Source organism: Pristis pectinata, chromosome 3 (assembly GCF_009764475.1).
Source record: "Pristis pectinata isolate sPriPec2 chromosome 3, sPriPec2.1.pri, whole genome shotgun sequence".
NCBI lineage: Eukaryota > Metazoa > Chordata > Chondrichthyes > Rhinopristiformes > Pristidae > Pristis > Pristis pectinata.
Window position 1 is genome coordinate 135,668,513 of NC_067407.1, and position 24,931 is coordinate 135,693,443.

Genomic DNA, 24,931 nt, shown 5'->3' on the forward strand with positions numbered 1-24,931 from the left:
TGGCACAGTTGATGTGGACACCTTTGTGGTCTTTCACGTGAACGGTGATGTCTAATAGTTGCCAGTAACTTGAAAGGAGGTATTGCTGTGAGATGTTGTGCTTGCCTCTCTGAAACAATAGGGTGCTGATTATGACACTTCTATGCTTCAAGCATTTTGTCAGGAGGAGGACTACACTGCTTCCATAGAATCCTCCAAAATTCACTGACAGGATAAACAAACCATTGTCAGCATCCTACCTGGTCACCCCATCGAGTGCCCTCTTCCCCATATGTTGCAAAGTCTGGGTCCCACCTCAGCAGCCATCTCAGAACCCACAGCAGTGGAATAAAAGCAAAAAATTATCCTGGAAAAATTTAGTCTGGAATAAGGGGGCAGAGCCTCAGGATAAGTGCTTTGCCATTTAAGACTTCCCTCAGATCTATCTCAAAGAACTGTGGGTGCACAGCCATTGAGTACACTCGAGTGGGATCAATAGATTTTTTGATTCGGCCAGAAGGTGGGTGAGATACCAGGTCAGCCCAAAAACTGCAGAGCAGGCAGGAAGGGTTGAATGGTTCATTCTTGCTTCTGTTTCTAATGTTCTTTTTGGCTTATTGAACCTTGAAGGGAAGGTAAAGTATTGCCACTATTTTCCGGTTTATTTCTAAAATAACATTTAGTAATAAAAGGTGGCAATATGAGATCGGGTATCATCTGTGGAGTATGAAAGAGTTTATGTTTCTAGTCCGTGTCCTTTCATTGAGATAATATATTTGCATTGTTATCAAATTTACCAGCAGCCACTATTTTTGATACTGCTTGTCTGAAAGTTGTGCATTGTACATCAATCTGAAGAGAATCTCCACAATTTCTTAAACCTAAGTAACTTTTATCTTCCGTTTTCCTATGAGGTTTTGTACCTTGTTGAAGCGGGTGTAGATCTGCTTGGTGACCTATAATCTATACAATTAGGAAAGACCCAAAGAAAACCTTTGTTTTCTGCTACATGAGTTTTAAGAAACCTGATCACTTAGAACAGTTGAATTTGACTTGGATTTTCCCAAAAGAAAGCTAATTCTTTGACCTGATCTCGACAACATTAATTTCCGCTTCTGAATTTTAATCTTTTTAGCTCCCAAGACTTTGGCGGGGGAGAGAGGGGATTCTGGCATTTGGATATATGTGCTAGAAGGGCTGAATGGTAATTTTCTGCTTCTATTCCTAATCTGGAAATGGATCTTGCAACTCCAGCAATTTGCTTTACCTTACAGGAATGTAATGAGCAGCCAGGAGGTAGTGGATTTCATCAGTGAACGCATCAACAAGCGGGATGAGAATGGAGACTTGAGGATGCTATCTTCTATATCCGAAGAGGTAGGGGCTGATGCCAAGGTTATGCAGGAAGGATTTATGGGACTGTGGTAATTTATGCTAGAGGAATTAAGTGCCACGTTCCAAAAATACTTTATCTCAAACCCAGGATTGCTCAACAACATTTCTCATTTGCAACAAGAAAGCTGAATTAACACTTGGCTTGGAAAGGCGCTTATGAGAATGTTGAGCTGGAAAATGCTAATTCAGTAATTGAGTTTACAAAAAATGGCTTTTTCCTTCAGAGCAATAGTTAAATAGACCCACTCAGCAAAAGTAAGCTGGTTAACTCCTTTTGAAAAGGAGCTGAATGTATATTTGGTCATGGGATTAGAGATTATAGGTCTGGATCAAGATGATCAAATACTCCATGAAATGTGGTGCCTTTACCACAGTGCTTGCAGTGTATTTCTGGAGGGCAGCAGACAGAAAAGCAGTGATGCATTTTCTGGAAATCACTGGAGTACCTTTATGTATTCAACTTTCTTGTTGGTTTCGTGGGTACATTAGTATAACTGAATTTAGCAAACTGGTAACCAGAGACTTGATCCAGAGACAAGTTCAACTGGGAATTAAAATTCAAGTAATTAAATAAATCTGTAAGGAAAAACTAGTATTGTGAATAGTGACCATAAAATTACCAGATTCTTGTTAAAAAAAAATCCATCTGCTTAATTGATATCCTTTACAGAATAAAATCTGTTGTTACCTTGATTGTAAATCCAGTCCCACAATTAGTTGACTATTAACTGCCCTTTGCGATGACCCAGCAAGCCATATAGTTTAATGATAAATTAGGGATGGAGACCATCCATGTCCATAAATTAATTTTCTGCAGCAGTTTAATGCATTCATCCCCATGTATTGATTCGTCCCTTATTCTTACAATCAAAAATAGTATTCTGATTTTGAAAAGCTCAGTATGTGCAACAAGAAAAGATGTAGTATGTTTTGCACCCTGCATTTAAGGGGATGTAAAAGTAAACAAAATATTTAGCTATTTGCAGACTTGTTTTATTTTCATTTATATAAATTTTGAAAAGACACCAATTGTGTGTCATCTGATATTGAAGTAAATTGAGAAAATGGCCAAATTGTTCTCAACAGTTCTACCTAAACATTGTTCTGCTTACCTGTACTTTGTCACTTGGCCATGAACATAACCAACAGTGGCTTTAATGATAGAAATTGTCCATCCTGTATTACTTGCATGTTATATTAACTAGTTTGAAAGGCTTTAAGGAATCATGTGCACTCAAGTAATATTATGGCTAGCAATTGATATGCAGGATACCGTACAACCTGGAACGTTTGCCAGTGCAGCAGTGCATTTTTGTACAATTGATGGTTGTTTGATCTTTGTATTTCACCTTTGAGCACGAAATAGATCATAGAACAAATTTAGAACAAAACCTTTTGTAAATGCTCAGAAATTAACTTATTGTTTACTTTGGTAATTCTAACTCTAGCTGGGTCTATACTCTAGTTGTATATTAAGAAAGTAGAATTACTTTGTGTTAACAAATGAGATGAATTGATAGGGCATCCTATCACAATAACACATTATCATCAGCTTGACCTTGCATTCGATCCCTTTGGTCAACCTTCCATCCTTCCTGTGCCCTTCTACACCATCTGAACTTGCCCTCAGTAAATACTTGGCTTTATTTACCCACCATTGCATGTTTTCCACATATTATGGCTTGGGAATTTGCATATTAGAAATCAGAATCAGATTTATTATCACTGAATTGTATGACATGAAATTTGTGGTTTTGAAGCAGCAATACAGTGCAAAAACATAAGATTACTATAAATTACATAGTGCAAAAAAAAGGAATAATGAGGTAGTGTTCATGGACCAGTCAGAAATCTAGTAACTGAGGGGAAGAGGCTGTTTCTGATTCATTGAGTGTGGGTCTTCAGGCTCCTTTGCCTCCTCCCTGATGGTAGTAACAAGAAGAGGGCATGTCTTGGATGGCGAGGATCTTTACTGATGATGCTGCCTTCTTGAGGCACCACCTCTTGAAGATGTCCTTACTGTTGGGGAGGGTTGTGCCATTGACGGAGGTGGCTGAGTCTACAACTCTCTGCAGCTTCTTGTCATATTTGTCCATTTCAATATTTCACCCTCCAGGTTTGGATGAGGCTCGGTGATGAGCTACCAGAAAATATCGTGCTAATCCTGTTGCTTTTAGGACAAGACAACAAAAGGATTAAAGAGTATAGTCACTGGGTCTGATGTTAACTGTGCCATTCATACTAACACTATAAAAAGCCATGTATAAAGCAGGCAAAGTTAAACTAGCATTGGCATACAGTGATCTAAATAGGCAATTAGAATTCTATTCTTCATGTGGTTTCCTATCATTAACCTACGTTATTTGATAACTCAAAGCAATTTCACTCTCAGTATGCAGTTCATGTACAGAAATAGGCCTGAGACAAGAAACTAAATTACCAAAGTACACAATATAGAAGGCCAAAGCAGCAGTTAGAATTTTTATCCTCTGCAGGAAATCCTTGCATTTAAGCTTTGGTTTTGTGCGCACTGTCTTCAAACACTAGCACCCTTTCACTTTCTGTATTTGTAGCTGCTGGATCATTGTTTGGCACCTGACACGTCAGGAGACGGAACGGGATGTGACAACATGACTTGTATTATCATCACCTTTAAACCACGGCCTGTGAAAAACCAGGCTGACTGCAGCAAGCGGAAACGCCTTGACTCGACAGACGATGAGAAAGAAAATGGGAAAAAGGCAAAAAATGAATAACTTGAAAGGGATTGGGAATCAACTGAGACCCAACATCATTGTGTAATTAAAGAACTTGATATCTTTTTTTAAAAAAAATATAGCAAGCAATTGCTGGAAATTGTATAAAAATAAATCTGCAGTATTGTACAATGTAGCCTTAGTTTGCCACCCTAGATTACTGTGTGTCTGAAGCACACGCCCTTTAGCAGCAGTCAGTCCAGGGATCCTACATTGTTACTCACAGCCTGTTGGAGACAAAAACATGTGGATGTTTGAGTTTTTCATTGTGGGGTTGGGAGAAGGGAAAGTTTGGGATTAAATGGGATCCACTCCTTTTTTTTCATGGAATTTTTGATACAGGAAATGCTTCAATTCACTCCACAAAGAAACTAAATGCTTCAGAAGTCATACTGAATGATATTTTTCGATGCAAAAATCTGAAATGAAGACTCCTTTTAAAAAAAAATATAAGGAAGGGAGTGAAATGGCTGAATTTGTATTAACTGAGTTAATTTCTAAAGTGAACAGTTCAATTGAATGCCGTTTGTCAATGCTTGAAAGTGGGGAAACAGTGTCACAGTGTGATCATAGTCAGTGTTTTGGGCTGCCGATTCTTTTGTGGTGGGGATGAGGAGGAGGAGGATGATGTGGAGAAAAATACTTGGGGCTTTAGAATTTTTTCAATATTTCGATTTTTAAAAAAGAAAAAAATCAGGAGAACATTAACATGTTGAAGGTATATGAAATTGTAAACGTAAAGGCAGTGTTGGCCCTGAAAGGGTTTCAGCTTTTGTTAAACTGCATATACTCAAAATTAATGTCAAAAGCATCATAGACTTCTGAAAGGTACGGAGTCATAGTATGATTTGAAGCTACGTGAATGCTATACCTGAAAGGAACTTTCAACCACTTTTATATATTAAAAAAAAAACACGATTTTTAATTTTTTTTAAAAAGGCTGTTTTTTGGTTGCATTTGCTGTATTATATAATCAAAGAGTACTGTTATTTGAGAACCTTGACAACATGCATTGCTGTTTAGTTCCTGGATAATTCTGTCCACAATTAATGCATCCAAATACCAATTCCATTGTTAATGTAGGATTTATTCCCCTTATTGCTTTTTGTGTTGAGATCTGTTTTAAATCAAACTTTCACTGTCACTTTTTTTTCTTAAGCACCACCAAGGTAAGGGCTCAGTTTTGTTTCAGTTAAGGGTCATGGATTTACATTGTTGCTTCATCTTGATATCAAGTTGATAGCTCGGTTAGGGTGAGAAGGAAAAGGACATGTTCAGCAGGTCAGGCAGCACCCATGAAGAGAAAAACGGCCAACATTTTGGGTCAGTGACCTTTCTATTGGTTCTAAATAAGGATCATCGACCTTAATTCTCCTTCTCCACAGATGCTTCTGGACCTGCTGTGTTTTTACAACCACAACATTCTGTTTCTATTTTGTACTTGCACCATCTGCATTTTTATTTGTTTGTTTTCTGTGAAGGCAAAGGTGTGGATTGACATGGCTATTCATCATGACCACCACTCCTGACAAATTGTTTTTTCTTTTGTGGACCATTAGGTGTCATGTAGCAATCAACAGGCCCTCCACCATATCAGCTTGGTTTAATTAACACTGTTTCCCTTTTTTTTTACAGAAAAGCTGGTATCACCATGTTTATGGTAATATTACAGCAATCTATTTGTAATGCCAGTTTTCATGGAAAATGTACTGTTTCATCCAAGTAAAGCACTATGATTGACTGATAATCATGGTTATATGATCATCAATTTTTGATGCTTTCCAAGAACTATCTCTGCACAGCTTCTGTTCATTAAGTTGAAGGGTTCAAAGTGTGACATCCTCATGTGCATCATGAACCATCAGCCTTGGTAACCCTCCTATCTCCAAATCAGTAAGTTGAGGGTTGAGCCACCCTCCAGCAATGTGGTTGACGTGCCAGTGCAATGGTGAGGGCATGTTGCATTAATGGCGATGCGGTCTTTCAGTGTTGCATTTGTCTGCCACCTTGATGCATTACTTGAAGCACAGGAGGGTTTTCTGTGGAAACTTTGATCTCAACAGTTTCTGGCCCCAATTAACTCCTATTAGTTCTGTTGGACCTTATTGTGAATAAATTGGCTGTTGCATTTCTCTATATTTCATTAACTAAAGCCTGAATGGCTGGAAATTTAAGGTGCTATATAAATGCCAACTCTTTCCAATTAACAAAGATCTGATGTGAAGCCTTGGCCTAATTATTTCTGTCTCATTGTTGTCACAGTTGTGAACTTGCTATTGTCATCATAAATTGTTGGATATTTTTGAGGTCTGGGAATTTTTCTTTCCTCGGGGGGGGGGGGGTGGAATAGGTTATTTGCATAGATTAATCGCAGTCGACAAGAGCTCTTGATATTCTGATTTTAACCCTAACACCTTGTGGACTTGGGCAGTGTAAGAAACCTGTCCTGATGTTACGCTCTGTTCTTCACATCTTTCATCTCCAAGTTTGCTTCAAACTGTGAACCATGGAACTCAAGTTGGGGAACATCAAAGTCAAACCTTGTAAAGTCTAGTAGTCTTCTTGCCAGGATAACAACACTAACAAATTCCTATCATCCCTTGGAATAAAGGGCACACATGCTTGCAGATGCCTATGGATGATTAGCATATGGTTTTGGCTGATTACTCGTCTGTCCTAATTGACCATTTTATGCACTTTACTGTGTTATTCCTAGATAGATTAGAGAATTAATTCAACAAAAACATTGCTAAATGTTTTTTCCTCAGTTATTCCTTTTCCAACTAGTTTTAACTTTACAAAGATGGAAATTGCAGCCTTTACTGTCTAAAGGATGAATGAATGGGTCGGTGGGACTACAACTGGCTAAGGTGTACACTGTGGTTACCAGATGTAGTGAAAGAATCTGTGTGAGAGAATGAAGCACTTGACCCTACCTCCTGAACAATCTTGTACAATGACAAGCACCTCTCAAGTCAACAATCTCCATTGGTGACAAAAACAATGGCAGCACATGTATGGGGACACAGTCATCTCCCAAGTTCTCGAAGCAACATACTGTCCTGACTTGGGCATAGATTGTTTACCTTTCAATCAGAATATCAAGTGGCATCTGTGGAAGGAAATGGTTATCATTTCAGGTCTGAGACCTTTTCATCAGAACTGGCAAACGGAGAAAATGATTTCCAGTTCTGACAAAGGCTTTTGGACCTGAAACATTATCTGTTTTTCTATCCATGTATGCTGCTTGATCTTCTGACCGAAAGTGCTTCCAGCATTTTCAGTTTTTGTTTCAGATTTTCAGCAGTGACAGTTTTAATTTTCATCCGTTCCTTTTACCTCCAAAAAAAAATCCCTTTCTAATGGTACAAGTAGTTCCGCTATAGTTACATTCCCTAGAACATCCTGTTACAGCAGAACAGGCTCTAGTTGCCTTCAAAGCACAGATTTGAACAGGTTTCAATGACCAATGCAGCCTAAGTAATGCAAATAGTGTTCCCTGATCCATCAATTACTTTGTATTGGTTTATTATTGTCACTTGTACTGAGGTACAGTGAAAAACTTGTCTTGTGCACCGATCATACAGATCAATTCATTACACCAATATGCATTATGGAAACGCATGTTATAGCAGAGCTATCTATTGCTGGAATACCCTCAACACCGGTCCTGCAGAGAAAAGAGCTGGTGTGTGGTCACCAGCACCTCAAGAAAAAGAAGGGATGTGCAGCAAATGCTGGCTTAATCAGTGATATTAGAGTAGGGTTTGCACATTCTCCTTGTGGCCACATGGGTTTCCTCTGGGTACTCTGGTTTCCTTCCACATTCCATATTGGCCACAGTAAATTGTCCCTGGGGAGTGGTGGAATCTGGGGAGAGTTGGTGAGAGTGTGGGATTCATGTGGGGATAATGGCCAGCACGAACTTAGTGGGCTGAAAGGCCTGCTTCTGTCCTGTATCTCTAATTCACATCCTGAGAATAAATAAAATCTTTTAAAGAGATCTAATTATTGCAATTATTCAAGAGAAACTTTAAATGAAGGAACAATTGGTCAAAAAATAGCAGTAGAGAAGTCGTTGAGCTTCATAGCTGATAAATCCCAAGGACATAATGATCCCAGAGTTATGGAAGTGGTGGTTTTTGAGAGAGATTGTATCTTCCAAAATTCTATAGATTCTGGAATTGTTGCTGAGAATAGAGAGTAGAAAATGTGAACGCACTTTCAGGCATAGTAGTATAGCAGTTAGCATAATGCTTTACAGCGCCAGCGACCCAGGTTCAAATCTGGCCACTGTCTGTAAGGAGTTTGTATGTTTTCCCCGAGTCTGCGTGGGTTTCCTCCCACATTCCAGAGACGTACGGGTTAGGAAGTTGTGGGCATGCTATGTTGGCGCTGGAAGTGTGGCGACACTTGCGGGCTTCCCCCAGAACACTATGCAAAGATGCACTTCACTGTGTGTTTTGATATACATGTGACTAATAAAGGTATCTTATCTTAGAAAGGAGAGGGAGTAAGGCAATGCTGAACATCTGTGCTGTTGGCAGTGGTCAGGGAAATGCTGAAGTCTAAATGAAGAGTGTAATAACAGAACACAGAGCAAAAATAAGAGAATTGAGCAGAGTCAACATGGAGTATGAAGGGAAGAATCACGTCTGACCAATCTGGAGTTCTTTGAGAATAGGATGAGTAGAAACAATAAGAGGGACAAGCAATTTAGGTTTTCTGGTTCCATATAGGAGGTTGGTCAACAAGCATGGAGCACTTACACTGGGGATAATATACTGGCGTTGACTGAGAATTGGTTAATATTCAGGAAACGGAGCAAAAAATAAACCAGACATTCTAAGTAGTAGTCATATGTTGAGTTTATTGTCATATGCATGAGTATGTGTATGCACAGGTGCAATGAAAAACTTACTTACAGCAGACATAACATTCACAAGAAGAACATGGAACAGTGCAACACAGGAACAGACTCTTCAGCCCGCACTGTTGTAGCAAACTAATTGAACTAGTAATTAAATGCTGAACAAAACTAATCCCTTCTGCCTACACAATGTCCATGTCGCTCCATTCTCTGCACATCCATGTGCCTATCTAAGAGCCTCTTAATTCTTCTGTTGTAAAGAAATTCCTCTTTGAACTTGCCCTTCTCACCTATGATGCATGCTTTCCGGTATTAGATATTTCGATCCTGAGAAAAAGATACTAACTGTCTATGCCTTTCATAATTTTCTAAACTTCTATCAGGTCTCCCCTCAGCCTCCACTGCTCCAGAGAAAACAACCTTTAAGTTAACCTCTCCTTGTAGCACATGCCCTCTAATCCAAGCAGCATCCTGGTAAACCTCTTCTGCACCCTCTCCAAAGCCTCCATATTCTTCCTAGAATGGGCTGAGCAGAACTGAATGCAATACTCCAGATATGGCCCAACCAGAATTTTATAAAGCTGCAATATAACTTCCCAACTATTCAACTCAATGCCTCGACTAATAAAGGCAAGCATACCATACACCTTCTTTACCACACTATCAACCTGTGCAGCCAACTTTCAGGGAGCTATGGACTTGGAACCCAAGATCCCGCTCCATCAATGCTGTAAAAGGTCTTTCCATGAACAGTATACTGTCCCTTTACATTGATTTCCCGGAGTGCAGCACCTCACATTTAACCAGATTAAACTCCATCTGCCATTTTCTGCTGTATCCATTGGCAATCTATGCTATCCATAACCTTTTTCACAAGATCCTTGGACCTTGTCAAACGCCTTACTAAGATCCATGTAGTCAACATCCACAGCTCTACCTCCATCAATCACCTTTGTCACCTCCTTGAAAAACTCACATTATTAAAATATGACTTGCCTCGCACAAAACCATGCTGACTGCCTAATCAGGCCATAGTTTTCCAAATGCTCATAAATCCTTTCCCTAAGAATCCTCTCCTAAAGCTTCCCTACCACTGATGTGAGACTCACCAGTCTATAGTTTCTAGGATTATCCCTATTTCTTGAATAAGAGAACAACGTTAGCTACTTGCCAGTCCTCTGGGACCTCACCTGTGGCTGGAGAGGACACGAAGATCTTGGTCAAGGCCCCAGCAATCTCATCTCTTGTCCCTCTTATTTACCTGGGGTATATCCCATCAGGCCCTGCGGACTTATCCACCTTAATGTTCTTTGAGAGACCCAACACTACCTCCTTCGTGATCTCAAAGTGCCCCAGCATTTTAGCATGCTCCACACTGATCTCACTACCCTCCATGTCCTTCTTGGTTAAAACCACTGCAAAGTACTCACTTAAGACCTTGCCCACACCCTATGCCTCCAAGCACATTTTCCCTCCTTTATCCTTGAGTGGTCCTGCCCTCTCCCTCGTTACCCCATTGCTCAATGTATGTATAAAATGCCTTGGGATTCTCTTTAATCCTACTTGGCAAGGTCTTTTCCTGGCTCATCTTGGCTCTCCTAATTCCCCTTCTTGAGTCCTTTTCTAGCTTCTTGGAGGAACAACACCTCATATTCCACCTTGGTAATGTCCAACCTGACAGCCTCAACATCGATTTCTCTAACTTTCAGTTATCCCCTACCCTCTTCCCCCCCCCCCCACCGTCTTCCCTCATCCCTTCTCTTTCCCCTTCCCCTGCCCTCAATGACCTGCCCATCTATTCCCCACCTCCCCTTTATTCCATGGTCCACTGCCCTCTCCTACCGGATTCCTTCTTCCTTAGCTCTTTTCCTCTTCTACCTATCACCTCTCAGCTTCTTGCATCTCCCCCCTCCCCCACCCACCTAACTTCTCCCCTCACCTAGACTCACCTATCACCCGCCTGCGTGTGCTTCTCCCCCTCCCCTGACCTTCTTTATTCTGGCTTCTGCCCTCATCCTTTCCAGTTCTGATGAAGAGTTTCGACCCTAAATGTCGACTGTTCATTTCCCTCCACAGATATTGCCTGACCTGCTGAGTTCCCCCAGCACTTTTTGTGTGTGTTTCTTCATAATCCTCAATGGCTCGTTTTGATTTTAGCTTCCTAAATCTTACATATGCTTCCTTTTTCTAATTAAATTCACCACCTCTCTCGACATCCAAGGTTCCCTTATCTTGCCATCCTTGTCCTTCCTTCTTTCTGGAACATCCCTGTCCTGTACTCTGTGCAGTTGGTCTTTAAACACCCTCTGCATGTCAGATGTGGACTTGCCCAAAAACAGCTATTCCCAACTAATTCTCCCTAGTTCTTGCCTAATGCTCTTGTAATTTGCCCTGCTCCAACTTAATACTCTCCCACAAGGTCCATACTTATCCTTATCTATAGCTATCTTAAAGCCTAAGGAGTTGTGGTCACTTGTTCCCTAAATGTTCTCCCACTGAAAGGTCAGTCACCTGACCAGGCTAATTTCCCAACACCAGGTCCAGTATGGCTCCTCCTCTCATTGGACTATATACATACTGATTTAAGAAATCCTCCTGGATGCACCTAACAAATTCTGCTTCCTCTAAATCTCTTGCACTAAGGAGGTCCCAGAAGTTGAAGTTGCCCACCTTTTACACCTTTCCCTAATCTGCCTGCATATCTGTTCCCCAATGTCCCAGTGGCTACCGGGGGGACTGTAGTATAATCCCATCAGAGTGATTGCACCTTTCTTATTTCTGAGCTCTGCCCGTGTAGACTCAGTGATGAGCCCTCCGTTATGTCCCCTCTGAGTGCAGCTGTGATATTGTCCCTGATTAATAGTGCAACTCCCCTCCCCCTTTTATCCCCCTCTCTATCTTCTAAAACATAAAAACCCTGGAACATTAATCATCCAGTCCTGTCCCTCTCTCAACCAAGTCTCTGTAATGGCCACAACATCATAGTTCCATGTATTGATCCATGCTCTAAATTCATCACCCTTACCCATAATACTGCTAGCATTAATACACACACACTTCAACCCGCCCATCCCATTGTGTCTATTAATCTGCTCCTGCCTGTTCTTCCATACAGACTTACTGGTCATGACATCTACCCTCTTCTCAGTCCCTCCACTTTCTGACCTAATGTGCTGGTTCCCATCCCCCTGCCAAACTAGTTTAAACCCTTCCTCCCGGTTCCCCTCCAGTTAAGGTGCAACTCATCCCTCTTGTACAGGTCGCCCCTGCCTCAGAAGAGGTTCCAATGACCAAGGACCTGAAACCTGACCCCCCCTACCAGTTCCTCAGCCACACATTCATCTGTTCTATCTTTCTGTTCCTGACCCGACTAGCATGTGGCACCAGGAGTAATCCAGACATTACTACCTTCTGTTTATCAGCCACTTTCCTAACTCCATATACTCACTATGCAGGACCCCTTCCACCTTTCTACCTATGTCTTTGGCGTTAATGTTCACCACGACCTCTAGCTGCTCACCCTCCCCCTTGAGAATGTTCTGCAGCCACTCCAAGACATCCTCAACCCTGGCACTCGGGAGGCAACACACCATCCTGGCATCTCTTTTGCAGTCACAGAATAAGATAAGACAAGATAAGATTTCTTTATTAGTCACAGGTACATTGAAACACACAGTGAAATGCATCCTTTGCGTAGCGTGTTCTGGGGGCAGCCCACAAGTGTCGCCATGCTTCCAGTGCTAACATAGCATGCCCACAACTTCCTAACACCTTCGTATTTGGAATGTGGGAGGAAACCCACGCAGACATGGGGAGAACGTACAAACTCCTTACGGACAGAGAAATAAAGGACTGCAGATGCTGGAATCTAGATGGAAAACACGATGATGCTGGAGGAACTCAGCAGGCCAGGCAGCATCCGTGGAGAAAAGCAGGTGGTCAACGTTTCAGGTCAGGACCCTTCTTCAGGACTGAAGATAGGAAAAGGGGAGCCCAATATATAGGAGGGAAAAGCAGAGCAGTGATAGGTGGACAAAAGATGGGAGGCGGGGTGGGCACAAGGTGGTGATAGGTAGATGCAGGTAAGAGGTAGCGATAAGCAGGTGTGGGGGAGGAGGGGAGAGCAGATCCACTGGGGGAGGGGTAATAGAAGGAGAGACGGGAAAAAAGGAGGCTCGGAAAGAGAAGAGAAGCATGGTGGGGGGGGGGGTGTTGTGGGGAAGGGGGGTGGGGGTTACTTACAGTGGGAGAATTCAATGTTCATGCCGTTAGGCTGCAAGGTTCCAAGACTGAAAATGAGGTGCTGTTCCTCCAGTTTGCACTTGGAATTCTCCTGGCAGTGGAGGAGGCCGAGGACTGACATATCAGTGATAGTGTGGGAGGGGGAGTTGAAGTGACTGGCAACGGGGAGATGCAGGTCGCGGTTACGGACAGAGCGCAGGTGTTCTGCGAAACGGTCACCCAGTCTGCGTTTGGTCTCACCAATGTAGAGGAGGCCACACTTGGAGCACTGAATGCAGTAGATGATATTAAGGGAGGTGCAGGTGAATCTCTGTCTCACCTGAAAGGACTGTTTGGGTCCCTGGACGGAGGTGATGGAGGTGGTGTAGGGGCAGGTGTTGCACCTATGCCAGGGGCAGTGGAAAGTTTCCGGAGTGGGAGCGGGATGGGTGGGGAGGGAGGAGTGAACTAGGGAGTCACGGAGAGAGCGGTCCCTGCAAAAGGCAGAGAGGGGTGGGGAAGGGAAGATGTGCTTGGTGGTGGGGTCCTTTTGGAGATGGCGGAAGAGGCAGAGAATGATGTGTTGGATACGTAGGCTTGTGGGATGAAATAGGAGGACAAGGGAGACACTATCCCTGTTGCGTCTGGGAGGGATATTCTCAGCCCAATACATCACGGGCACATCCCTCCCCACTATCTACATGCCTCAAGAAGGCAACACCTTCTGGTATAACTGGTATAAAACATGATCTGTTGGTGCCAGAAAAGTAGCGATGCTTGCAGGCTGCCCCCAGAACACTCTACGCAAAAGATGCATTTTAAAAACAAAGTCCATTGTCGTCCAAAGTGGTCATCGTGTTGCTTAACTGAGGTAGTGATTAAGGTTGTGCGGGTTGGTTGAAGAACCGAATGGTTGAAGGGAAGTAGCTGTTCTTGAACCTGGTGGTGTGGGACTTCAGGCTTCTGTACTTCCTGCCCAATGGTAGCTGCGAGAAGATGGCACAGCCCGGATGGTGGGGATCTTTGATGATAGATATTGCCTTCTTGAGGCATGTAGATACTTTTGAGAGTGGGGAGAAATGTGCCTGTGATGTATTGGGATTGGGCTGAGTTCACTACTCTGCAGATTCTTACATTTGAATTGCCGTACCAGACCAGGATTAATTTCATTAATCGAAGTGTTGAGTATAGGAGTCATGATAAATCTCGAGAGAACTCTGGCTAGGCCGCATTTAGATTATTGCATGCAGTTCTGGTCACCTCACTATAGGAAGGATGTTGAGACTTTAGAGAGGGTGCAGAGGAGGTTTACGAGAATGCTGCCTGGATTAGAGGGCATGTACTATCAGGAAAGGCTGGACAAACTTGGGCCCTTATCTCTGTAGGGGCGGAGGCTCAGGGGTGATTTGTTGGAAGTGTGTAAAATTATGAGGGGCGTAGATAGGGTGGACAAGCAATATCTTTTTCCCATTGTTGAGCAATCCAATACCAGAGGGCATGCATTTAAGGTGAGAGGAGGTAGGTTCAGAACAGACATCAGGGGTACGTTTTTTACTGAGAGAGTGGTGGGTGCCTGGAATGCGTTGCCTGATAGGGGTGGTGGAGGCAAACTCATCGGGGGCTTTCAAGAGGGGCTTGGATGGGCACATGAATGAGAGGAAAATATGGGCATTCTGTAGGTAGGAGGGAATAGCTATGTCGGCACAACATTGTGGGCCGAAGGGCCTGTTCTGTGCTGTACTGTTCTATGTTCTATGATGCAACCAGGTAGGCAGGCGGGGACTGGTATTGGTATTGGTTTGCTATTGGATTATTATCGTCCCTTGTACCGAGGTACAGTGAATGACTGGTGGCGTATTTTAGGGATCAGCATTTGGCAGTCAGTGATTCACAATCTGTACTGACAATCTGACTGAAGGGAAATGCCATATTTCCAATTTTACTGATTACTTACTGCAACACAGAGGGAGGCCATTCAACCCATCAATTCATTGCTGTCTCCCAGCCAAGCAGCCCTTTCAACCCCCTTCCCTTTTCCCTGTATCCCCGCAACCTACTCCCTCTCACACATGCCCACCGACTCCGCTTTGGTGCTTTTCCCACTTGCCCCCTTGCGCAGTTGACACTGCGGCACAACATTGGGATGTGGCAGGAAACGGGAGCACACACACGGTCACGGAGACAACATGCAGCCCCCGCGCACAGCAGGCACACAGTCAGGAGCAATCCGGGCTGTGAGGCAGCTGCACTATCAGTTGTTGCTGCCCCTGGCACAAATAACTCAGTGGGGCTGTGTGTTAGGGAGGAGGTGGGAAGAGGTTTTGAGGCAAGTGAGGCCATGGAATATGATGTGTGGTCATTGCTCGGTGGCACAAAACAGAAAAAGCAGAGTTTTTTTAGACGCTGGAAGGTCGAAGATCTGCATCCTCTATCGATGCACCGTAGAAAGCATCCTGTCCAGATGCATCACGGCTTGGTACGGCAACTGCTCTGCCCAGGACCACAAGAAACTGCAGAGAGTTGTGGGCACAGCCCAGCACATCACGGACACCAGCCTCCCCTCCATGGACTCTGTCTTTACCTCTTGCCGCCTTGGTGAAGCAGCCAGCATAATCAAAGACCCCACCCACCCAGGTCATTGTATCTCCTCTCCTCTTCCATCAGGTAGAAGATGCAGGAGCCTGAGGGCACGTACCACCAGGCTCAAGGACAGCTTCTAACCCACTGTGATCAGACTATTGAACGGCTCCCTCTGACCTCACCATCTACCTTGTTGTGACCTTGCACCTTATTGCACTGCACTTTCTCTGTAGCTGTGACACTTTACTCTGTACTACCTCAATGCTCTCTGTACTAACTGCACTGTGTAATGAATTGACCTGTACGATCGGTGTGCAAGACAAGTTTTTCACTGTACCTGGGTACAAGTGACAATAATAAACCAATACCAATAACTAACCCTCAGTCAGCTCCACATCATTCGCGGGTTCCACTTAACCCCCGAGACGGACCCAGCTCCATCACAGATGGTATTGGTTTCCTGGAAATGAAACGCCTTCTCGGTCGGTAGATGCTGCCTGAACTGCTGATGGGGAGGGAATTTCTAGAAGTTTCTCTTTCATCTTCCATTTATGAAACGGTTTTCATCGAACTTTTTCAGGTGTAACGCTGGTGTTGCAACCACCGCTTGTTTTGTGTGCTATCAACGCTACCAACTCCAGTATCTGCATCGTCTGTGACGCTGGTTCAGATCAACTGGTCGGAACCACTGAAGGTGTTTTCTAACGCATTGGCTTCAGAATTTGTTTTACCATTAGTGAGCACACACACAACCAAAAAATTCAGTGAGCTGCCAGGGGCGCTGGGTCATCCCCTCCGATCTCAGAACAAGAGGGATGGAGCGCTGTAGCCTAGTCCTGCTGTCCATAGTTATCATTCCACGGGCCACTGAGGCGAGAGTGGTTGACTCCTTCGATGAATGCGGACAGTTCTTCTGTAACGGTATTGAACCCCTCATATTTAATTCTAGCAGTCTGGCCAGAGTCTGCCAGCATTATGATAATGAGGACCACTTTGCAACGCTGTACGACAAGGAGCTCCGGATCCCTCTCTACTCCGCTTACAACGACATTTCTGGGACCACGGTTGCTGAGGACAAGAGACCCTATAACTTCTTCATTGAGCCGCAGGTAAGGAGGAGTCTTAGAACTATGCTAATAGAGTTACACAGCGTGGAAACAGGCCCTTCGGCCCAACTAGTCCATGCTGACCAAGATTCCCATCTTAGCTAGTCCCATTTGGCCCGTATCCCTCTAAATTTTTCCTCTCCACGTATCTATGCAAGTGACTTTTAAGTGTCGTTCATGTACCTGCCTCAATCACTTTCTCTGGCAGCTCGTTCCACATACTGACTACACTCTGGGTGGAAAAAGTTGCCCCTCAGGTTCCTATTAAATCTAGCCCTTCTTGCCCAAAATATATGGTCTCTAGTTCTTGACTCCCCAACCCTGGGGAAAAGCCCATGTGCATTCACCCTCTCTATGCCCACCATGATCTTATACAACTCTATAATATGGCCACACATTTCCCTACACTCCAATGATAGAGTCCCAGCTGATGTTCGGAGTCACAGAGAGATAAAACTTTGTTTTAAAACACTAACCGCTATGCTACCGTGCCAGTTCTGTACTGTACCGTGGTCCTTTAGCTTACCAAGTCAGTGCCAACCACCAGCCACCCACTTACACTAATCCTACATTAACTTTATTGTCCGCACATTCTTTTCAATGCATCCCAGATTCTGTCGCCCACAGTAGTGTAGTGGTTAGCGTAACGCTATTACAGCGCCAGCGACCCGGGTTCAATTCCTGCTGCTGTCTGTAAGCAGTTTGTACGTTCTTCCCGTGTCTGCGTGGGTTTCCTCCGGGTGCTCCGGTTTCCTCCCACATTCCAAAGACGTACAGGTTAGGAGCTGTGGGCGTGCTATATTGGTGCCAGAAGAGTGGCGACACTTGCGGGCTGCCCCCAACACATTCTTAGTAATGCAAAAAGGCGCATTTCACTGTGTGTATCAATGTACATGTGACTAATGAATAAGTATCTTATCTTATGTACACACAACAGCCAATTAAGGTACCACTCTGCACGTCTTTGGGATGTGGGAGGAAACTGGAGCAGCCGGGGGAAACCCACGCAGTCACAGGGAGAACATTCATGCAAGGTCAGGATTAAACCCACGCGGTCACAGGGAGAACATGCATGCAAGGTCAGGATTAAACCCATGTCTCTGGCACTGTGAGGCAGCAGTCCTACTAGCTGCACCACTCTGCTGCTCATTGGTGGTGAGGAGATAGTCTTAGGTTACAGAATGACTTTGATCAAAAAGAAACTGCTGATGCTGGAAATCTAAAATAAAAGCAGAAGATACCAGAAATGCTCAGTAGGTCAGCCTGCATCTGACAGGAAGAGAAACAGAGTCAACAGTTTCATGTTGAAGACTATCAGAGTTGAAAAAGGGACAAAAGAAGCTTGTAAAACTGCGGGGAGAACGACGGAGGGTGCGTGTCTCTCAGGGTAAAACAGGGTGACTATGGGGATCAGCTGCAGCAAGGTTATCTTGTCAATGAGTGAATGGGAGCAGGTAGACAGTGAGAACGTAGGCAACAGAACACAGACAAGAGAACGTGGGAGTTGCAAAATACAGAGCAGGAGAACATGCCGAGCGGGTCGAGCTGGAGATGTCCTTGACTCCAAAAGAATAAACAGGGAAAAAACTGGGTTAGGAATAAGATGATTGGAGGGTAACTGAGGACTTTTTTTTCCACCCAGATGTGGTTGGAACCTCGAATGCACTGCATGAGGGGATAGTGGAGGTAGAAAGTTTCACAACATTGAAGAAGTATCCGAACAAACTGGTACTTTGGTTTATTATTGTCACATGTACCAATATACAGTGAAAAACATTGTTTTGCATGCCATGCATACAGATCAGTTCATCACATCAGTGCATTGAGGCAGTACAAGGGAAAACAATAACAGAATGCAGAATAAAGTGTTACAGTTACAGAGAAAGTGCAGTGTAGGCAGGAAATAAGGCCATAAAGAAGCAGATTGTGAGGTCAAGAGTCCATTTTATCGTACCAGGGGACCATTCATTTGTCTTATAACAGTGGGATAGAATCTGTCCTTGAGCCTGGTGGTACATACTTTCAGACTTTTGTAACTTCTGCCCGATGGGAGGAGGGATAAGAGAGAATGTCCAGGGTGGGTGGGGTCTTTGATTATATTGGCTGCTTTACCGAGTCAGCGAGAAGTGTAGACAGAGTCTGTGGAGGGGAGGCTGGTGTCCGTGATGTCCACAACTCTCTGCAGTTTCTTGCGGTCTTGGGTAGAGCTGTGATGCATCCAGAGAGGATGCTCTCCAGAGTGCATTGTTAAAAATTAGCGAGGGTCAAAGTGGACATGCCGAATTTCTTTCAAGCACTAGAATTGCCAAGGCATAGCAAGCTACAGAACAGGTGCTGATTAATGAGATTAATGCAGATGTGTTCTTGATGGTTGGCATGGACACAGTGAGCTAAAGGGTTTGCTTCTGTGCCATGTGAATCCAGGACTAACTTGCTGCAGGTTGGTTCTCAAATGATCAGGGCGGCAGCAATGAATTCCTAACTGCTTGTAGGTGAGGCCCCCGATCAATATACATAATTCAAACTACAGCCGAGGCAGTTTGACAATGGGACAGATTGTCTTTAATTCTCTGTTTGTCACAGCAGGATTTTAGCAGCCAGTTCAGTTATGCTGAAAAATCTCACCGTTCCACAATAAATTGCAGCCTGTTCAAATTCTTAAATAAAAGCAGAAAATCTGGAGACAGGCCAGCTGTGTCTGTGGAAAGACAGACTGTTAACATTACAAGATTAGGGATAGGTTTGGGAACTGGGAAAGAGGGCAATCAAGTTCCTGAATGAGGTTGGCCAGTAACTGGGGAAAACTGTTTTTCTCTCTCCACAGATGCTGCCTGACCTGCTGAGTGTTATCAGCATTTTCTGTTTTTTTTTTCAGATTTCCAGCATCTGTAAGTTTAGCCTAAAATTTCTTTTGGTTTAGTTGACTGCCTCTCCTTTTCCACAAACCTCGGATAAATTCTGCTCCTCTCTCTGACAGGTTTTCCGTCTGTGTCTTTTGCCTTGTTTGTCCTCAATGGTTATTATTTCCCTTCTAGTCTTCACCAAGATGTTGGTCAAAATTTAAGATTAAGATCTAAGATTTCTTTATTAGTCACATGTACATCAAAACACACAGTGAAATGCATCTTTTGCATAGAATGTTCTGGGGGCAGCCCGCAAGTGTCGCCACGTTTCCGGCACCAACATAGCATACCTGCAACTTCCTAACCCGTACGTCTTTGGAATGTGGGAGGAAACCGGAGCACCTGGAGGAAACCCACGCAGTCACAGGGAGAACGTACAAGCTCCTTACAGACAGTGGCTGGAATTGAACCTGGGTCGCTTGCGCTGTAATAGCGTTACACTAACTGCTACACTACTGTTAAACTTGAATAGGTTAGGATTTTATTCCCTGGAGCTCAGGAGAATGAGGAGAGATCTTATAGAGGTATACAAAATGATGAGGGGTATAGACAGGGTGAATGCATGCAGGCTTTTTCCCCTAAGGTTGGGTGAGACTAGAACTAGAGGTCATAGGTTCAGGGTGAAAGGTAAAATATTTAAGGGGAATCTGAGGGGGAACTACTTCACTCAGAGGGTGGTGCGAGTGTGGAACGAGCTGCCAGCGGAAGTGGTGGATGTGGGTTCAAGTGTAACATTTAAGAGAAGTTTGGATAGGTACATGGACGGGAGGGGTTTGGAGGGATATGGTCTGGGTGCAGGTAGATGGGACTAGGCAGAAGATCAGGTCGGCATGGACTGGATGGGCTGAGGGGCCTGTTTCTGTGCTGATATGCTCTATAGGACTCAATCTATCAGAGACACTCCCTTTGTCAGTCTCTCTGAAACATTATCTCTGTTTCTCTCTTCACAGACGTGTTGTAGGTCAGCAGTCTCACACATGCCAGATCCAAGTGTGGGCAGCAGATTTCCTCCCCTGTAGGATATCTTGCTAAAAGAGTAATATTCTGCACTCATGGTTGATGCTAGAATCTAAAAAAGTCCTGAAGGTTGTGGGGTATGGTGGGGGAATGGGTGGGGAGAGTTAATGAAAGGGAATGGGCTACAATGAAATGTGGGGGAATAGGACCAGTGGAAATCCTCTGTAGAACTGGCATTGACTCAAAAGGCTGAATGGGCTCCCTCTGCGTCGTAAGAAAACATAATATAAGATTCAGAGATAACAGCAACACAGAACAGTACAGCAGGAACAGGCCCTTTTGCCCACAATGTCTGTGCTGAACACAATGCCAAATTACACTAAATCTCTTCTGTCTGCATATGATCCACATTCCTCCATTCCCTGCCTCTTAAGCACCAGTATCGTATCTGCCTCCACCACTACCCCGGCACCCACCACTCTCTGTTTAAAAAAACTTGCCCTGCACCCCTCCCTTAAACTTTCCCCTCTCACCTTCAATGCATGCCCTCTTGTATTTGACCTTTCTATCATGGGAAAAGGATTCTGACTTTCTACCCTATCTATGCCTCTCATAATTGTACAAACATATTGGGACTAAATGGATTGCTCCTAAGGGATAGACTCAGTGGGCTGAATGGCCTTCTTTGTGCTGTACCATTTCTGCAATTCTACGAGCAGGAGGTGATTGACCATGTCCACCATTATTTTCAGTTGGATATACCAGATGGTTCGGATGAGATGAGCAAGGAGCCGTCTGAGGGAGTGGGGAAGAACCAAGCTGTCAACGGTGATTATAGAGGACAGGGGTATGACAGAGGTCACCTGTACCCCTACTCCTTTAAGCAAGGCGGGGGAATCGCATCGTGCACCCTTACCAACATTGTACCCATGTCTAAGACGATGAACAGCAGATGGTATCATCAGGTGGAGAGAACTGTGAAAAGCAAACAATGTAAGGCAAATCAGAAGCTGTTCGTGATCACTGGGGTCATTCCATCTGAAGACTTCCTAAAGGCCAGGGTGAACATACCAAGCGTGGTGTTCACCTACCACACCTGCTGTGGGGAAGAGGAAGAGGAAGAAGATGAAGAGGAAGAAGGTGAAATCACGTGGATGGATCTGAGGAATGGAAATATAATGAACGCGTCCGTCGCCGAGAACAATCTGCAGGAATGGGTTCAGAGGCAGTTCAACGAGAGGGATCAGCAGGGTTATGTGACTTTTAAGCAGAGAGTTTACACTGTCGTATCTAAGGGTATAGGTTGGCTGTTCAAGGTCGGTATTGGGCTTGTGATGAGTGTTATTGAGCTGATCTTTCGTGCGGTTGCTGCCGTTGCCTCTTTTCTGGTGGCCACCATTGCTTTGATCATATCAGTTATGTATGGATTAGTCGTTGCAATTTATGGTGCAGTTTGGAGTGTGGTCACCCTCTGTCTCTTCAAAATCCTCCTGACCTTCCTTGTCAACATTTGGAGTGTGGTCACATTCTGTTTCCAGTTCCTCTTCAATGTCCTCCCGACCATCCTTGTCAATGTTTGGAATGTGGTCACCTTCTTTTTCCAGTTCCTCTTCAATATCCTCCTGACCCTCCTTGTCAAGGTTTGGAGTGTGGTCACCTTCTGTCTCCAGTTCCTCTTTAAGATCCTTGTCAATGTAGCCACGTTCCTCCTGAATTCCGCCAGTGTCCTGGTAAACCTGGTCAACCTGGTCTTCTGGGTGGCTTCCATCCTGTTCCAGGTCCTCAGCTTCTTGTCCTTCATCCTCCTATGCAGTCCATTTGGCTTGGTTGCGATTGGCCTGGTTGCCGTTGGCACCAAGTGTCTTGGTGGGATCGGTGGCATTATGCAGGGTCTGGTGAGATGGTGTAAGTTCATACTCCGAGGTATAACCAGCTCTAACTTTCTTGCTGACTTCCTTTTGCCTCTTGTTACTAACGGGTGCAATGCACAGAACTGCCTTACCTTTCTCATTGTAGGTTTTGCCTGTATCTTCATTGCACGCCCCTTATTAATCACAGGAATAAGCACTGTAGTTTTCATGAACATTGGCCGAATCATTGCTACAGTAATCGCGGCAGGAATCGTCTTTGTCATCGCCAGTGGAGGTAATTTGAACCGTTTCCCAGAGAGGGACCAGTATGTCCTTCAACAAACATATACCAATTTCACAACACTCAGCAGGACAGTCCTTCTGAAAGGTGGCACAATGGTCAAGGAAGCTAGCATGAACAAGGACCCAGTAATGGTTTGTTTAATGGTCATTGCTGTCATTTTAGTTACTCAAACCATTGATCCCCTTGAAGACATTATCACAGAATTTCTTAAAGTCATCTTTTTGACAAAACTTTTCATTGTTCTTGTTTTAGTGATAAAGGACTCACTTAATTTGCAAAGGGAATGAAATATTTAATCCAATAATGCAGCTTTTAATTACATACGTAGCTGTTAGAGATTATTCTGGTGTTATGAAATTATGGATAGCAGATATTAATTAAATTGAGAACCAGTCTTCAGGAAATAAAACCTGTTCACCCTTTAGCTTCAAATAAGATGTTAAGTCTATTAGATCCATAGAGTCACAAAGCAATACAGCACGGATACAGGCCCTTTGGCCCAAGTAGTCCATGCCAACCATGGTGCCCACCCAGCTAGTACCAATCTCTCGCGTTCAGCCCATATCCCTCTAAGCCCCGCCCTGCATGTACCTATCTAAGTGCTCCTTAAATGATACTGTTGTACCTGCCTCAACCATTTCCTCTGGCAGCTCGTTCCATGCCTTAATGACTACCGACCAGTGGCTCTAACATCCACCATCATGAAGTTAATGGCATGCATTAACTCCAGCCTCCCAGACAACTTTGACCCACTGCAATTCGCCTACCGCCGTAACAGATCTACAGTGGACACCGTATCCCTGGCCCTAGACTCATCTCTGGAGCATCTAGACAGTAAAGACACCTACATTAGACTATTGTTTATTGACTACAGCTCCATCTTCAATACTACAAGTCTAAGCAAATTCATTACCAAACTCTGGGACCTGGGACTCAACATCTCCCTCTGTAACTGGATCCTTGACTTTCTAATTAACAGACTTCAATCAGCGAGGATAGGCAGCAATTCCTCCAGCACAATTATTCTCAACACTGGTGCCCCACAAGGCTGTGTCCTCAGCCCTCTACTCTCTATACACTCATGACTGCGTGGCCAGATTCTGCTCTAACTCCATCTACAAGTTTGTAGATGATACCACTGTAGTAGGCTCAAATAATGATGAGTTGGAGTACAGGAAGGAGATATAGAGCTTAGTGACATGGTGTCATGACAACAACCTTTCCCTCAATGTCAGCAAAACAAAAGAGCTGGTCATTGACTTCAGGAAAGGGGGCAGTGTACATGCACCTGTCTACATCAATGGTGCTGAGGTCGAGAGGGTTGAGAGCTTCAAGTTCCTAGGAGTGAACATCACCAGTAGCCTGTCCTGGTCCAACCATGTAGATGCCATGGCCAAGGAAGCTCACCAGCACCTCTACTTCCTCAGGAGGCTAAAGAAATTTGGCATGTCCCCTTTGACACACTAACTTTTATCAATGCACCATAGAAATTATCCAATCTGGATGCATCACAGCTTGGTACGGCAACTGCTCTGCCCAGGACCACAAGAAACTACAGAGAGTTGTGGACACAGTCCAGCACATCACGGAAACCAGCCTCCCCTCCATGGACTCTTGTCTATACCTCTTGGTGAAGCAGCCAGCATAATCAAAGACCCCACCCACCCGGGTCATTCTCTCTTCTCTCCTCTTCCATCAGGTAGAAGATACAGGAGCCTGAGGGCACGTACCACCAGGTTCAAGGACAGCTTCTACCCCACTGTGATAAGACTATTGAACGGTTCCCTTATACGATGAGATGGACTCTGACCTCATAATCTACCTCGTTATGACCTTGCACCTTATTGTCTGCCTGCACTGCCCTTCCCTGTAGCTGTGACACTTTACTCTGTATTCTGTTATTGTTTTTACCCTGTACTACCTCAATGAACGTGTACTAACTTAATGTATCTGCACTGTTGTAATGAATTGATCTGTAGAAACGGTACGCAAGACAAGTTTTTCACTGTA

The 24,931-nt window shown here is 44.1% G+C and overlaps 2 protein-coding genes across 2 annotated transcripts in view; one reads left to right on the forward strand and one right to left on the reverse strand.

Moving 5' to 3' along the window:
• ppm1g (protein phosphatase, Mg2+/Mn2+ dependent, 1G) overlaps nucleotides 1-8,103 on the forward strand; it is a 54,717-nt gene extending 46,614 nt beyond the window's left edge. The window contains 2 exon segments of the mRNA XM_052013122.1: nucleotides 1,254-1,356; nucleotides 3,948-8,103. Of these exon segments, the coding sequence (XP_051869082.1) occupies nucleotides 1,254-1,356; nucleotides 3,948-4,130 (286 nt within the window). The 3' untranslated portion in view covers nucleotides 4,131-8,103.
• The window catches only part of LOC127568883 (keratinocyte-associated protein 3), a 440,350-nt gene that overhangs the window by 160,561 nt on the left and 254,858 nt on the right, over nucleotides 1-24,931 (reverse strand). The window lies entirely within an intron of this gene.